The sequence below is a fragment of the Mauremys reevesii genome, linkage group 1 (genome assembly GCF_016161935.1).
Source record: "Mauremys reevesii isolate NIE-2019 linkage group 1, ASM1616193v1, whole genome shotgun sequence".
In the NCBI taxonomy this organism is placed as follows: Eukaryota; Metazoa; Chordata; order Testudines; family Geoemydidae; genus Mauremys; species Mauremys reevesii.
In genome coordinates, this window is record NC_052623.1 from 283,157,112 (window position 1) to 283,174,742 (window position 17,631).

Consider the following 17,631-nt stretch of genomic DNA (forward strand, 5'->3'; position numbering starts at 1 on the left):
ATGGAAGAAGGTACAAAGCTGGGTGTGGCTGTAGGAAATAAATGATTCTTCGTTGATTGTGTATCAGTGTGAATCCCCCACTGTAGGTGTGTGTGCACCTCATGCACAAGATCAGATTTTTTTTTTTTAATAGCAACGTCTGTCAGGGCTGTAACTGTGTCCTGTACTTCCTTGTGAGGGCATAAAAGGTGGAGTGGCTGCAGAGTTACTGCACAAGATGAGTAACCCCTCCTTACAGGTAAAAGAAAAAACATAAAACACAGTCTACAGTCTATACTTATTAACAATTAGACTATTCCTGTCTAATAAGGTATTTCTCATCCAGTGATCTGTCTTTCAGTGCTTATCCAGCCCATAAAGCTGGGATTCACTGTTCATAAGACCTCTCCTTCCCACTGTCAGTCTTCTCCTATAAAGGATATAAATCTCAAGCCTGCATCTAGTTCAGACAATAACCATAGGCTGTCTCCAAAAACATCTTATAATAAACATGACAATCGGGTAGTTCTTTGTTTTCGGCAGAGACCACACAAGACCCTCTTCTGTGTAATATCAAGAAAATGGTCAAACACAGATGTAATGTACCTAACAGCACTGTGGCATGAACAAGAGTATTTTTAGCCTTTAGAATAGAGAAGAAGCTCCAGCTCTTTTAAATGTTCAGCAGATAGAAACAGCGCTATTGTTAACACCCTAAATGTGTAGGGAGAAGACAAGTAGTCAACGATTACCCAGCTTTGTGAGATTGAAAGTCTGGGAGGATGCTGTGTTGTCCACAGCAATGGAAAACTGGGGAGGAGATAATGAGCTTGGTTTTGGCTACATAGTCTCTTGCACGCAGGGTTCTCTGTATTCCTAATGTCAGATTATCTGGTTCTTAATAAATCTACCACAAGTGGACATGATGTTATATATAGGTATGCTGTCTTATTTCTTTTACTATCTACTTCTTTTCTTTTCATGCTTCATTACACCTTTCTTCTGCTCCAAACAGAGCGCTGCATGTGACACAGCTGCATTGACTAATTCCTCTTTTGCTAACAATGTCAGTAAACACAAGCATTTGAAATATCCGTGGAAGAAAATTGCTTCAAGTAAGGGCAAAGTAAAACACCAACCCACTCTTAGTATTACAAATGGCAGTGGAATAGATGAGGGTGCAAACATTGCTGATGAATGCCTTCAGGCTGCTGGAGATGCAATTACTGAATTAACTCCAGAACAGGAAATTGAAGATTGTGAAAAACATGAGAATTCAAATAATTCTAGGGTAGGATCAAAAGGCAAAAGGAGACGCTCTCTAAAAACTGAAGCTGATGAGGGTATCAGTGATGAACAAGAAAATGTAACAGGACCCGGAGAGAGTGAAGTTAATGAAGAACATGATGGAGAGAAAGAAGGGAAGCAAAAAGTATGCAAGCAATCAACTAATAACAATGAAGGAAGTAGAGCAGAATCTTGTGCTGATAGAATGAGCAGCAATCAGTCTGATTCAGGGGAGCCTTCTAATCAACCTAATGATTATAAGGTAGAAAATATAAAAATGAATAATGGAGTGGATAAACACACTGAAGAAGATACATATGGAAATCACCAAACCTATACAGAGAGGACTGAACCAACCCCAGGACTTTGTGAAATGCCCCAGGTTTGGCACTATAGCAGTCCTTTAATCCTTCGCTTCCCTATTAGCTGCATTGTTTATATGTGTAAATGATATAGACTAAAATATTTATTGTAAGATAGTTTGTTTCCTGATACGCATTTAGTTTTTTGATTATCTTCCTGCTGTGTGATTCTTTAGCAGTCTGTGCTGTGACAATATCATTTATATTTATTAGAGAGAATATATTTTACTAGTGGGGCAGTTACTTTATTCCCCCATGTTTTTATTGGTGATACTTAGTTCATTAATTCTAATTATTTGTGGAATTATCAGAGCTTCTTTATTTTATCTTTGCAGGTTTCTATTTTTATTTTATATTTATTTCAAGGGAGACCATTCTTAGTTTTTACTGCCTTATCTCTACTCATGTTGTAATCCTATGAGACTAAGTCTCTTGCACATATTTGCAGAATTGGGCCCAATGTGGAGTTTTTTATTTCCTTGTTCAGATTTTTTTTTTTTTTAATCCAAGCAGTTTGATCTTGTTGAAAAAGAAAAAAGGTTCTTGGGATTTTTATTTTTCTTCTGAAACTAACTTTGCATAAATTATACTAACAGTTGGAGCCTCTTGGCTAGTGACAATTTATAGCTGTTTCAAAGCTGAGTCTCTATAAAAGGATAGTAGAAATAATTACACGTATCTTTTTTATTAATTCTTGCATTCTAATTTGTTCATTTTACCCGGTGCTCAGATTCTATAGTAATTAATTTGGCACAAAATACCTAGATGGATAGTTACAGTACGGTCTCATAGTCACAGCACTGGACTGGTACTCAAAGGGCCTGGCTTCTATTCCTGGCTCTGCCACTGATGCTCTGGTTGACTTTGGGCAAGTCACTTCACCTCTGTGTCTGTTTTCCCCTTTGTAAAAATACGGATGATAATGCTTGCCTCCTTTATTAAGATCTAGAGATGAAAGGTGAGGTATAAGAGCTAGGTATTACTAGGGACCAGATTCACATATCCTTTTCCTGTTGAGATACACTTTAGTCTGAATGATCTGACTTCAGTGAGGGAGTGATTGTAGTGTGAAGTGTTATCAATGTGAGTAAATGTATCAGAAGGTGGCTCTAAAATAGATGCTATTCACAAGTAGAGTATCCCTATTTAGAACACTGTAATTTTTTTCCTTTCTAGATTTTGAGATTTCAAACTACAGCGTTTATTTTTGCCAAACAGAAGTCTATACTGTTTTATACCTTCACTTCACTTAATTTAAGCAAATTTTTAAAATGTTCATAAAGGAATTAAAGGAAGAAGTTGAGTCAAAGGTCTACATTAGCTTTCTCTATCTGCTTTATTAACTTTAATGTGGTAAAAAAAAAACCTACTGATGGGTGAACTCTATAAGAAGGTATCTTGCTGTATAAACACTTTTTTTAGTGTCAGTATTTCAATATGGAATGTAACAGGATTGTATCTTCATTGCCCAGATTATTGATCGTTATCCAGTGTAACTAATGTAAGGATTAATACCTCAACTTTTAATAATATTTTATTCTGCTCCTTCCCTTTCTTAAGACATCAGGAATAGGATCAGATGATCAGTGTCAAAGACAACAGGAGCTTCAGAAAGAAAATTTGAGGTTATCATCTGAAAATGTTGAACTAAGATTCCAGCTAGAGCAGGCTAATAAAGATCTGCCAAGATTAAAGGTATTTTTTTTTAGCATACAACACATTTTAAAGGCTCATTGAGAATGTAAATGTACATTTAAAAAAAAACTTCTGTGAACTCTGTTGTGCGAATACGTATTCCATACATACTATCTACATGTCATGTAAATGTATTGAAAACCAAATACACTGGGGGCAGATTTCACAAGCCACCTGTAAGGCCTAGTCTTTCAAGTAAATACATCTACTTACACCTTGGGGGTCTAAAGCCCCCCTCCTGCAATGAGTACCATAAGAGTGGAACCCTGCACCCTCAGAGAGGCACTGTAAAGACAAAAGAGTTGTGCATATGCACAGAGTCCGGCCCACTGTAGGGACCTAAATATGTACCTGCAGTTTATCATACATAAATGTTTGCAAATTAAAAAATAATAATAATTAAATATGCCTGGGTAAGAGGTTCCTTATAAATTTGTCCCTTTATGGTATAAATTATGGAGTGGGGTAGTTGCTGTTCCATAGTGTAGTTGAAGCCAGCTTCCCATTACAGTCCCTATTTTCAAACTGGCCCTTTCCCAACTTCTGCCCCCCATTCCCTCCCCGTCGCCCAAAAAACCCAATCCAATTTCAGATTGACGTCTCTCCTACTAGGGTAGAGTTTACTGGGAAATTTGGAAAAAAATCAGAAAAGGTAGTTTTTGTTTTTTTAAATTATTCCTGTTATACATATTAGTTGAAGCTAGATTGTGCTGTACCCTAAGAATCTAGATGATGAGAAAACACACAAAACTCTCACATAATCTCTAATAATGTTTTTGTTTCGGTTTTTTTAAATCTTTATAATGCACTTAATATGTAAGACCAGCAGCGTACCAACATTCTTTAATGTTTCTATTAAAGAATAAAATATAGGGGCAAACTTAGAGGGGATGGCTTTTGTAAACTGTGTGGTTGGTAGCAAGTGATGAATTATATGGCAAGGGGGAAATTATTTTTTGGTTTTGTTTCATGTTTTTCAAAGTAAACTAGCTGAAGCTGGAAAATTTGTAATTTTAAAAAAAAAGTTTACATTCAGCTGTTAATTGAGTAAAACCTAAATAAAATGATTATTATTTGTATTCTTTAGGACCAAGTAGGTGACTTGAAAGAAATGTGTGAGCTTCTCAAAAGAGAGAAAGCAGAAGTCGAGCGCAAGCTAGGCAGTGTTAGAGGGGTGAGTAATGCCACTGTGTTTTTCAGAATAATTAAATGATTGAAATACACAAGATTACTAGTAAGGTTTAATTACAACTGAAATGTTTATCATCAAGCAAAAGAAGATGGGAAATATTATTAGTTTTTACACTTAGTTACCTCTCTTTATTTTATTATCTTGGTACTTTAATTAAAGATCCAAGATACTAGTCAATTGTCTATTACTGTTAGTAAAGCTTCTCACATACTTAAATCTTTGCAGGCTCAGGGCCGTAGTCTGCCATCTGCATTAACAAAGGTTACCTGCAAAAATATCTCTTCACCAATATGAGAATATAGCCATAAGTGTATGCAAAATGATATTTAGTAATGTATTTCAAAATCTTTTGATAAAGCTAACCAAATGGGAGTAGGATGTTAGACAGCGGAACCTGTTGCTAGAGAAATATTTTGTTTTTTAATATACAAGAGGATTATATAAATGGAGCTTCAGTTTGCCTCAAGCCTATCTTATTGATTGATGGTAGTCTTCAATTCTCTTCTCACCAGTACACTAGTACAAGTACACTGCAAATATAATGGTGTGAAGTACACCCTTCTTCATTCCTCAGAAGACTAGAAAACAAATACTGCAGCAGAAACAGCACTCCTCCGTTACGAACAAGTGTGATACTTATAAGATGCAAACACTGTAAGAGCCATGTGGCTCTTACACTGTACAAGGAGCGAAGCGTGCTGCCTCCACAATTTTTGTTCCCTGGGCTTCCCAAGAAGTAAAGAGGAGTTAGCATAGTGCTGCAGGGAGCCATAACAGGATTCCCCACATTCCTTTGACCTACACTGTGCCACTGTTTCTTCACTTCTTTACTTCAGAAGCAACAAGGTCTGCCTCCTCCTTTACTGGATAAGAGGAAAGTAGCTGTGAAATTCCCTTAATTTACTGAAGTGATTGTACATTGGAGTTTACTATGTGTAGAGAGCCTTTCCTCCCTCCCCCCCCCCCCCCCGTATTAATGAAGTAGGAAGGGGAGGAGATAATCCACTGAAATGCAGTAGTTCATACTTGCAGTACTTCATACTTGCTTGGCCAAGTGGTGCATTCTAAAGGAATTAACACAGTGGAACTATGCTAATATGTATGTATAAATGCAGAATTTTCATAGCACAGTGTACATACCAAATGTATAAATGTTAAGTAACAGAGGGGTAGCCGTGTTAGTCTGGATCTGTAAAAGCAGCAAAGAATCCTGTGGCACCTTACAGACTAACAGACGTTTTGCAGCATGAGCTTTCGTGGTTGAATACCCACTTCGTCGGATGCAGTATTCACCCACGAAAGCTCATGCTGCAAAACGTCTGTTAGTCTATAAGGTGCCACAGGATTCTTTGCTGCTTGTATAAATGTTGTGTCAGTTCTTTTGATAACACAAAAATTTGAATGCCCAATCTTGCAATTTGTTGTGCATGGACTTCCTTTGTGTCCTCCACCTGCAGGTAACAAATTTCAGATTCAAAACTATAATCCCAAACTATGGCTACCTTATTTTGTGTGTTTACAACAAAGCAATTTAAAAAAAGACTTCAGACATATTTGATATCTCACTTAGAATTTCAAGCATTTACTTCATTATGCTTTTTTTTTCAACTTTTCTTTTTTTCCCTCGTCTTTTCTGTGCAGTCTGGTAGAAGTGGAAAGACGGTTCCAGAATTAGAAAAAACCATTGGTTTGATGAAAAAGGTTGTAGAGAAAGTGCAGAGAGAAAATGAAGATCTGAAAAAGGCCCCAGGAGTTGTCTCTAATGAAAAACTAGTTAGCCTTGAACTTGAAAATGAGAGGCTAAAGGTACTGATTTAGCATTCGTTATTATTTTGTGTAGCAACTTATATGTAAATAAATTAGGAAAACTGATGAATAATAGTATTTCATCTAAAACATAAATAACTTCTGTAGTGTATATAATCAAACCTATTCACATTATTTGGCACAAAAAATTGTTTCAGTTTAAAAAAAAAAACCCACAAATGTGAACTTTGTACTACACAGAAGCAAAGCTTTACATATGCACTTCCTCCACAAATTACTAGACCCACCAAACAAAATAGATATTTTGTATTCTTTCAATCTCATATGAGTAACTTCTAAAGCAAAATGTGAATTTTATTGTAATGCAAAAAGTGACAAAGAGTCCTGTGGCACCTTATAGACTAACAGAAGTATTGGAGCATAAGCTTTTGTGGATGAATACCCACTTCGTCAGACACATGTGGTGGAAATTTCCAGAGACAGGTATAAATATGCAGGCAAGAATTTATTGTGACAGAGAGATGTGTCTCTAAGGGAAATTTTGATAGTCAAAATATATTTTTATGCATTTGAGGTATGTGCTAAAGTGCTTTGCTGAATTGGGACCTGCATGTGCTAGATAACTGTAACATTGAAAATGAGAACTCGAAAGATTCTAAGTTGTGTAAATACATATTTTTGTTTTGTTTTTTGTTTAATATTTAGTCTGAAATGGAAAAAATGAAACTTCATCTGGGTGGCCAGCTGAGTATGCGTTATGAATCAAAAAACAGAGGCATGGAAAAAATCATTGCTGAAAATGAGAGGCTACGTAAAGAGCTGAAAAAAGTACGGTTATAGGATAGCATCTGGCCATTTGAGCAAATGGTTGGTTATATTAAGCATCTTTTCTTTTAATCTGGCTGGAACTATACATACTGAATATTGAATTTACACTTGTTCTGCTCCCTAAATACAAAATAGATAGTATTCATTCTATTCTTGATACCATACCAATTTGTGCTGTAGTCCTATTAGATCACAAAGGCTAAGCAGAATTGAATAAGGCCAGTGTCTTAGATGGGAGACCTCCAAGAAATATCCAGATGCTATTGGAAATAGTGTTTATGATCTAGTATGTGGCCCTCTTCCTTCTGAATCAGTATTGACCCAATTTCTGAGTGTAATTGTATGGAGTTCAGTGCTGCGTGAGGTTCTGTATTTTGGATAAGATAAAAGAAGCATAAATGCACTTTGCCACAATGTATATAATTTTGTGCCTCATTGGACAACAGGAGGCTGACACCGCAGAAAAGCTACGAATAGCAAAGAATAACATAGAGATAATGAATGAGAAGTTGACTGTGGAACTGGAGGAGACTGTTAAGAGGTTAAACTTTGCTGAAAGCAGAGGTCCACAACTCGAAGGAGCTGACAGCAAAAGCTGGAAATCAATTGTTGTAACAAGGTAGGAACTGAGAATAAAACAGGCAGAATGACTTGTTTTCTTTCTTAAGTATTTTCAAATGAATGAAACTTTCATGATCATAGTTCTCAGTTCCTTTTCTAAAGCATTTCTTACTGACCTCATAGCAATCATTGACAAATTTACTATATTACATATGTTCAGTATACAAACTTCTAACCCAGATCCAGCAGACATGTAGCCTCCTCAGTCATGTGCTCATACACCCTGTTGGTCTCTGCTGCTCCAGAAACTGTTTCCTGTTCTGAGAATGAACCCTCCCTTGCAGCTGCAAAATGCTGGATTGCTATGCTGAGGAGACTACCTTCCAGATTCTGCCCTGTACTATTACCAAATATTGTAACTTGGCTTTGAAGAATAATTTTGTGGTGTTTGCTGAGCACGATAAGTAAGCCCCTTAGCATCCTACCATGAAGGAAAATTCCTCCACAACTGATCAAAAAAACACCCACAGAACTCTTGAAAGGTCTGTGACCTGAATTTCTCAGACTTTGCCTTGTTAATAGTACTCTGGTGGTGGTGGTCAATGGGAAGCGGTATAAAGAGAGGGGTTATGCTGCTTCAAAATTACACTACCACAAAAAAACTCAACAAAACACTAGTCTGAGAGGAGGAAGGAGCCCCTTCTCCACATCAGGAGTATGATGGTAGATGAACCCCAGGCATCCTACAAAGGATTGGAGAGAATAGAAGGTAATATACACAGACCCTTCTGCCTACCTTTCCCAGATAATATATTTTTAGTAAACAGTTGGGCCTGGAGCCAGTCAATTCTTCCACCTGTAGTGGATAGGAAAGCGTTACTCTGATCTTAAGGCATCAAATTCCCACAATAACTATATTTTCCCAGAAAAATGCATAATAAAGAACATTTTCTTAGCTAATATTGAAGGAAAGTTTGTTTTCCACATACTGTGGTAAATTACATTAATTGCTCAGCAACACTATTCATGTTACTTCCATTCTTCTACAGTCCATTCACTTAATAAATGTTGCCTTGTGGATCTTTTCTCCTAACTATGAGTTATTTGACACTAGATTTACTCTTATTGTAGCAAGTAATTTAATGTTGATCAATTTCATACAAACTGCCACATATCATGTTCCTCAACTGTTCCCTTGAAAATCAAAGCAAATGCCCTTTCTTATGCTCTGTACAAATTATTTACAAACAGGATTGTTGTTTTTCCAAAACGTTGACAGCCTATCTAAATAAGAGTGTCTGCACTAGAACTCTAGAACATTAATGGTATGTCTGCACTTGGAACTGGGTGTGTGATTCCCAGCTCAAGGAGACATACTCATGCTAGCTTTCACTGAGCTAATGGGCTATCAATAGAGTGTAATTGCAGTAGCACAGACAGGAGGATGGGTACACCCTAAGTAACCATTCAAGACCATAGATACGTACTCAGTGTGACTAGCCTGTCCTGCTGCCTGTGCTGCTTAGCTACATTCTGTTTTTAGCACACGTGCGTGTGTTCTACTGGGGTCACCATCTTTGTTTTTCAAAAGGTTAGTTTTTGCTATAGTCCTTTGGACTGTGTGTTGGGTTTGCAGGATGGGGAAAAAATATTTTCTAGACTAGGCATAGTATTTGCAGAATGGCCTTAATTTTCTTTCCTGTTTTCAGGATGTATGAAACTAAGATGAAAGAACTGGAAACTGAAGTTGCCAAAAAAAATCAAAGCATTACTGATCTTAAACAGCTATTGCGAGAGGCAACAGAGCGTGAACACAAGATTGAAAAAAACACACAGGACTTAAAGGAACAAGTTAGTAAAACAGCCTAATGGTGACAAATTTATCTTATCTATAATAACAAAAGGCAGATTTTTTCCTCCCTGGTACACATCTATAGGTTTGTTGTTGTAATGTTTTTCATTATTTGTGTACCCTAACTATATATTTCCATACTTCAGCATGTTTGGATTTCTTTTAAATTTAACCTTAACTGTGAATGTTCTTGGTTAATAAAGCTTAATATTGGTCTAATCCCTATAATGTGATTAACCCTAAATTTCTGATATGAACTCTCAACTTTAACTCCATTTTAACATAATTAAATGGGAAACATAATCAGAGGTTGATTTTCCTCCACTGTACACGTCTAAACATTTATCACTGTAGTATTGTTCGTAAGTGCTGAGCTGTAGGTATGGATGTTTTAATGTGCCTTAAAATTTTCTTCTAACTCATTCAATAGAGCTGTTTGTTGACTTTGACTTTCTGACCATAGTGCAAGAACTGTCTCCTTATTCAGACTTTAGCTTTCATGGGTTGGTTCAGAGGGTGGAATCCCACACTGTATAGGAGGAAGGCTTTCAGTTTGACATTTTATCATTTCACTTGTAACTGTTTAATGTTATATTCTGCACATGCAGCATGTAGAGATGCTTACAAGTGTATTTAATATATTGAAAAATATAAATTAATAAAAACTTTACAATCTTATGTTTAAAAAGAAAAGTTCGGTCAAATTTTTGGCCCACTAGTCTTGACACAGAGTTCTTTTAAATGCCCCAGAGTAATTAGCCCCAGAACTCTATTTGCCAGGATTAGCCCCAGTCTTGTCTTGTTTTTAATGTGTATGTCCCATTTCTCCAGCATTATATGAGCAATCAAAGGTTTGTCAGAATGCATAGAACTGTGACTTATTTTGAGTAATTTTTAAAGTTTAAGTGCTGTATTCTTCTTTGCTAGTTTTTGATTAAGTATCAGTAATCTGAACACGGGGCTGGGGCAAAATCAGCAGAGATCTGTATGTAAACTTTGCTGTTTTTTATTATCAATCTGGAGCAAGACACTTTGCAATTTATTTGTCTCTCTCAAATAAAGTTTGCAGCTGTCCTTCATCAAACATAACTCTATATCAGCAGAACAGAAGGTGTGGATGTGATCAAGAATAAACACTTTAGCAACAATAGATTAAAATACCCAGTACAAAAAGCAAAACTGTATGAGATCATTGACTATTACAGTTCATTTGAGAAGCATGTTCATTCAAATGCCCTAGTTGGAATAAACCTCTTCTAGTTGAAATACAAACCACGGTATTCATAACATATCTAGCACAAAAAGATAAAGGCTTTATTTAGGAAATACTGATTTAAAAGTTTTGCTTTATTAAAATACTACCTCTAAACTCTCTCCTGATTGACCATTTCATCCTTGAAATATACCATCTGCACAGAATTCTCATTCTTGGGCCTTAGTTCTTTGGAGTTAAATTGGCAAAATTCCCCAGGCTCTGGTTTTGTTTTTTTTCCACCTGATAGTAAGGTGGAGTATGAGCTAGGCCCCACAGTATACATAACTCACCCCCTATTCCCATGTATAAATGCTTCCCTTTGAACATTCCATTCGTACCCTGCCACTGACAAAATGTCCCATTGACTTAGAGCAAGAATACACTGTGATTTAAAGGATAGAACACAAGATGGAGGCTATGCCTACACTTACAGAAATGTACAGTACAGGCACTACACATGTAGCTATATATCTGTGACCGACCCCCAGGGTAAAATCTGAAACTGTGGGAGCCCATACGCACTTAACTCTTCAGCCAGGATTGTCTCTTCCAATGCTATGCTAGTGACAAGTGGCAAACTCATCCAGGTGCTGTTATCACTCAGCTAACAGCATGCAGAGACACACTCAGCTGAGTGCTCTCCAAGCCACTCAAACTGTACACGGGGAAACATCAGCAAATTCCCCCCAGACTCAGCCTTCAACCCCAGAAATGTTATACTGCTTAAGACCCTCTTGAACGATGCAAGCTCATTAATAAGTTCACCACTTTATCAAAGGATATAGTGGACATGCACCAGCCTTTGTAATCTCAGCAGATTCCCTTAAGCGTTTAGGAAGAACTCACTGGTTAAGATTAAACATTAAAATAAGTTTATTCACTACAGAAAGATAGATTTTAAGTGATTATTAAGTGTTAGGTATAAAGGTCAGAGGTTACATAAGAAATAAAAAGTAAACACATTCTAAATCCTAAACTTTATCAGACTAAGCATGGGTTGAATCAATCAGTTTATCTCACCCCATTAGGCACTGTAAGCAGTTCAAAGTTCTTAATACTGCTTAGCCTCGGACCAGTCTCCCCAGTTCAAAGTCTTTTTCTTCCCAACATTCTTGTTGCCTTCAGAGTAGGTGGGGGAGGAGAGAGAGGTGATCTTATGATGCCACTGTCCCTTATTTTATACCCTCAGTTCACGGGCCTGGAAAAATACTGGCTCAGACATGGAGTCAGGTATGACGTCCTGATACTTTGCTGAGTCAGGGAATTAAGCAATCCCCATTGTGTGGAGCTCAAGCAGCTGCCTCTTATTGAATAGTACATCTCTTGTTACAATTCCCCTGCTGGTCAATGGCTGGTGATGGTCACTTAACACATGTCAGGGTGTAGGTCACACCCTTTGTTGCCACTAGAGAGCTAGCTGTGGGTGTCTCCCAGACTCACAACAAATTTCACTAATAACCATATAGCAAAATCTCATAACACCGTGTAGAATGAAGATATACATATTTTGAAAGAACAGTAAGTTTCAGCAAATCATGACTTTTCATATGATACCTTACAAGGCATTCTTTGTACAAAATATAACCATATATAAGTGGTGAATATGGGGATTACAGGGTGCTATTTTGAAGTACAGTAAGTCACAGTGAAAAGTGGACCACATCCACATTTGTCACTGTGTGTAGCTACATGCCAAAATGAAAGGCTCTATTAGCTCCACACTACTGAAGCCTTTCACTGTGGCAATGAAAAGCTGGGAAGCTGGCAGAGCCTTTCACTGTGGCAGGGAAACACTCTGGCAGTGGGGTAGCCGCAGGTTACTGCACTGCACTAGTTAAAATAGCAGTGCAGATGTGGGAGGCACTGCTTGGGCAAGTAGAGAGCCTGTGTAGGATATATACTGTAGGAGTTCAAGCATGTAGGGTACTCTACTCGCTTAATCCATGCCTCATCATCTACACTGCTATTTATACCCATGCTAGTTGCATGTGCAGTGTCTGTACTCTACATGCCACTGTAAATGTAGACATATCTTGAGTCCAGAGAACTGAGTTCAAGTTCTGTCTCTACTGCTTACCTGCTGTGTGATTTTGAGCAAGTCACTTTCTATCTCCAAACTTCAGTTTGCCCTTCTGTAAAATTCAGCTAATACAACTTGCCTTTCTTTGTAAAGCACCTTTAATAGGCAGCAGGGTTAAAACAAATACAAGGAAGTTCTTCGTCACACAGCGCACAGTCAACTAGTGGAACTCCTTACCTGAGGAGGTTGTGAAGGCTAGGACTATAACAGTGTTTAAAAGAGAACTGGATAAATTCATGGTGGTTAAGTCCATTAATGGCTATTAGCCAGGATGGGTATGGAATGGTGTCCCTAGCCTCTGTTTGTCAGAGGATGGAGATGTATGGCAGGAGAGAGATCACTTGATCATTGCCTGTTAGGTCCACTCCCTCTGGGGCACCTGGTATTGGCCACTGTCGATAGACAGGATACTGGGCTAGATGGACCTTTGGTCTGACCCGGTACGGCCGTTCTTATGAGTGATCTACAAAGGAACAGCACTTGATGAGAGTAAAGAATTATTTACCCTGTCTGAAGGATCTCAAGAAAGGGAGAAACTCTTTGATGTATCTGTCTCTTTGGATCAGTGTGTATCTAGCACTCCTCCTCCCTTGCAGGCTTCCCAAGACAAGAGAATCTTAGGGCTCACTCAAATAGCCTCAGTGAAGTGACTACTGTACTATTTCCCTCTGATCTGCCACCAGTAGCGAGCCATGCCAGAGCTCTTGCTAGGACTAGATTGTGCAAGCCCTCAGCTGCCACAGGAAGGTTCCATTCATCTGTAGCTAACCTATCCAGGACCAAAGCTTGAAGGGAGTCCATCCACTTTGTCCCAGAATTCTTGACATCTCTGTATAGGCCCCTATTGGACTTACCTGCATTTTATTTGAACTGACTATTTCCCATTTATCTTCCCTTGTTTTCAACTGACTACCATATTTGCAACTAATTAGTTACTTAATTGCATTTATCTAGGTGATTTGCCAATTGTGCTATTTGTCTGATTCTTTGAATGCCTTGTTTTAACTGATTGCTGCCCATATCCACTGCCACCTCTACTTTGCTTTCTTCCATATTTGATAATGCTCAAAACTCCTTCTGATTCTTGACCACTTCCCTTCTCCCAAAACCTCTGAGAGAGAACAGTATGTGAGGATAAAGGACACTAATTCCTCAACTACTGACTATGGGCCTGATCCTACAACCTTTACTCATAAGTAATTGTTTCTAACAAAAATAAGGATCACATGATCAGGTCCTCTGCTTTTATTGCTTAAAAGAGGTTAGTTATGATCAGTTTCAAACAATGTGGAAGTTAATACTTTAAAATAGTGGAATTCATAGAGATTAAAATTTTACCTTTATTTAATTTTTTTTACTTAATCAAGTCCTTAGGGTCAAACGTAAAGGTATTTAGGCATCTAGAGATGCAGACGGACACCTAGTGAGACTTTCAAAAAGCACCTAAGGAGGTTAGGCCTAATTTACATTGACACTTTTGTAAATCCCATGAGGTGTCTATCTGCATCTTTATGCATATAAATACCTTAGTAAATCTGGCCCTTGATCTTTATCTAGACTACTCTGTATTTTCTATTCCTTCCTACAAGGCAGCTGAAGCACTAATTCATATTTACTAGAACAGGCTTGTAGATAATTTCTATAAAGCCTCTAAAGTTACCAGCATCTACAAAGATGCTTCTGAAAGATTTTATATTGCAATTTATTTGTTTGTCCAATTAAAAGTTCAGTTTACCTTTTCTTTAAGTTTAATACTATTCTCTCTGCTATTAGGCTTCTATTTTTTCCTTTCCCTGTATTACTTTAGCTATTGTATTCTCAAGTTGAGTTGCTTTGAATTAGTAAATTTAACTACAGATATTTTCAAATGTAAAACTTCCTCATTTTCCTTATACTTTTTTTAAACCTAAGATTGAGCTTCTCAAACACTTTCCTGAAGATGCTAGCACAGAGCAAGGCCTTGCCAGAGAGCTTCAGCTTCTCAGGTAAAGTACTAAGAATCACTCCTAAAAAATGAACCCCTGCTCCACTATGTACAGAAATGAGAATGAGATGTTCTTAGAGAGGAATACCCAGAGCAATTTTTACTCTTCACAATGTTTCAAATTAATTGTTTCACAGATTAACCAATAATCGGCTGGAGAAGGAAAAAGCAGAACTAGCTCACCAGGTGGAAGCTTACCGACATCAAACAGGCATCAATGCAAGCGAAGGCTCTGCAGCTGGTAGCCATTTTCAGTATCTAAAGTACAAGGATTTTTCAGTAATTTGGGCTGGAATCTGCTCTCATTTACTACACTAGTGAGAGTTGGGAGTAATTCCATAACAGTAAATTAAATTACAACAGTGTATGTATTATACAACTGCTACCAGAAATCATGTTTTAGGCTATCCACTAGCAAGTTTACAGCTACTTAGTACTTCTTGTAACCACATAACAAGTGTCAGGACGGGGGCGTAACAGTGGAACTATGCTATTAAATTAATTTTAAAAAGCACCTTTGATCTAAAGAACATTTACCACAGCTCTCTTCCTTACAGCTGCTGCCCCTTCCCTAGTGATTCACTTTGAGCCCTGAGGTATAATTAGAAATAGCTGGATTAAATTTTAAGACAATTAGATGTAGAAACTCAATGGTAAAATCTATTCAGTTTTGGAATAGTCTCTCAAGAGAAGTGGTAGGAGCACTGTTGATTGGAAAATGCACTGGAGTAAATGACATAATTGCTTTCTTCTGTATTTAACAGTCTAGCATTGCCAGCCGCACTGGATTTAAAAAACAAAATGTTTCAGCAGAAACATTCAGCTATCACAGTGAAATTAACAATGTTGGTCTTTAAACTTATCACCAGGAACCAAGGTTAATAAGACTTAATTTTAAAAAAAAAACCCTCTCAGAGCTATTGTTGCAGATTCATTAAAATAGCACTGCACTCAGTCAATCAAAATGTTTACTTCACCACAAAGACTAGCCGCTTAATATTTTTCATTGAGACCTTGTTGTACAGAAATAGATGGAACCACCAGAATAGTGTTGGAGATGACTTTTTGCCACATTGCAATATTGGGTAACGGGGTTTAATGTTCTCCACTATGTATTGCTTATAAAATATAATAGTTATGAATAGGTTAAGCATTTTAATTGTCTTGCAGTATCTTGAATTTAGTAATCTAACTTGTCCTTTTCATAACATGATTATTTTTTTAGAGAAAGGCAGAATTGACAAGTTAATGGTAGATGTAGTAGATCTCCAGACACAGCTGCAAGCCTCAGATCTGGAGAAAAAGCAACTTACAGTGAGTATTGTATGGATACCACCACTGTGATATTGTTCACTTATCTTATGAACTAATGGACAGCTAAGAGAGAAGATTGCATCCACCCATTAGTTGGTCTTATATAATGGCCAGACTTATGACTTTTAAAGTACAAATGCTCTAAAAACAAGTGTATAGTACATCCCTACTCTATGGATTCATATATGTAGTGCATGATGGAAATTAGCATTGTTAAAAATACTGAACCACTCTGCCAGCTTGTTGTCATGTCCCTTCCCCAACCGTGTTTCAGTGGCCAATAACTGCCACTCCTTGGCCCCTCCCTCTTTTACAAAATGACTCAAACTGCAACCAAAATCTTCTGACATCTGCATGTTTGGTTCACAACTTTGATGGGGCTATCAAGAGGATCAAATAAAAAGGGAGGAAGGGAAGTTCTGCTCTCTTTCAACTATTAAGGGGAGATCTAGAATAGAATGTACTGGGACCTTGAGACTCAGGCCCTAAAGCTAGGGTCAGAAGAATACATTATTTAGAAGCACAGCACTGTTTCCCCCCCCCAAGAGCTTCTCTCTTATCACATTATGTAATAATAATGCTGTACTGACTGTGTGATTAATTTAACAAAGTACTCCAGTCTCACTGTAAACGTTTCCGTTTTGACATATGGTATGTACTAAACTTTTAACTCAGCTTCCTTGTTCATATATCAAAGCACCTGTCCTGCAGGTGCAATTAAGTACCAAGGTACCAAAATGATAACCTGTACCTTTACATTCAGAGTGCACAAAGCAAAGCTAGTTTTTAAAAATCTATCCCATAAAGGAAAAGGCAATAGCACAATTAATGTTGTCATTTAGTCCTTTTATATACACATTGGCACAAAAACAGAATGTAGAATTTTGAATTGTAGTAAGTTGGTACTATTCAATTCTTTTATTAGGAAGAAATCAAACAGCTGAAAAGAGAACTGGATAACTTTGACCCTTCCTTTTTTGAAGAACTTGAGGATCTGAAATACAACTACAATGAAGAAGTAAAAAAAAATATTATCTTGAAGGAGAAATTAAAGCAGCTTTCTGAACAGTTTGGTATTCATGTGGATATTCCAGCCAATGTGTCTATTGATTAAATCCATGTTAAGTATTTTAAGTAGTAACACATAAATTGGGTCACTTGGCGGTTATATGTAATACCACTTGTATGCAAGCTTGATTCTAATTTCTCACTGTTGTGAATTAGGACCAGCTCCATTGAAGTTACAATAGTTTGACACCAGAGAAAGAGAGAAGCAGACTTTTCAAAAAAGTTACTAAAATCTTGTTGTTAGTGCTTCAGATGCTATAGATCTAGCAATCAATGTGAAAACTTGTCTTATTTCCTCCCCACTTGTTTTGCATATTTTATGCTTTAGTTCAGAAATGACAGCAGGAAACAGCAGGAGAGATCAAAGGATTTCAGCAATCCTGGGGTGAGGAAGCCCTTGACTACAA

General features: G+C 37.3%; 1 protein-coding gene across 5 annotated transcripts in view; it reads left to right on the forward strand.

Moving 5' to 3' along the window:
• CEP290 (centrosomal protein 290) overlaps window positions 1–17,598 on the forward strand; it is a 104,264-nt gene extending 86,666 nt beyond the window's left edge. For 4 of the 5 annotated variants that reach the window (XM_039497086.1, XM_039497087.1, XM_039497088.1 and 1 more), the window contains 10 exons: window positions 3,189–3,323; window positions 4,411–4,497; window positions 6,157–6,321; window positions 6,988–7,110; window positions 7,557–7,729; window positions 9,381–9,522; window positions 14,770–14,843; window positions 14,980–15,083; window positions 16,068–16,156; window positions 17,082–17,598. In XM_039497086.1, coding sequence (XP_039353020.1) covers window positions 3,189–3,323; window positions 4,411–4,497; window positions 6,157–6,321; window positions 6,988–7,110; window positions 7,557–7,729; window positions 9,381–9,522; window positions 14,770–14,843; window positions 14,980–15,083; window positions 16,068–16,156; window positions 17,082–17,270 — 1,281 coding nt within the window. In that variant the 3' untranslated portion in view covers window positions 17,271–17,598. Of the gene's footprint in view, window positions 1–3,188; window positions 3,324–4,410; window positions 4,498–6,156; window positions 6,322–6,987; window positions 7,111–7,556; window positions 7,730–9,380; window positions 9,523–14,769; window positions 14,844–14,979; window positions 15,106–16,067; window positions 16,157–17,081 lie in introns of all 5 variants that reach the window. The other variant, XR_005587493.1, reaches the window with a different exon arrangement.
• The last annotated feature ends 33 nt before the right edge of the window (window positions 17,599–17,631 follow it).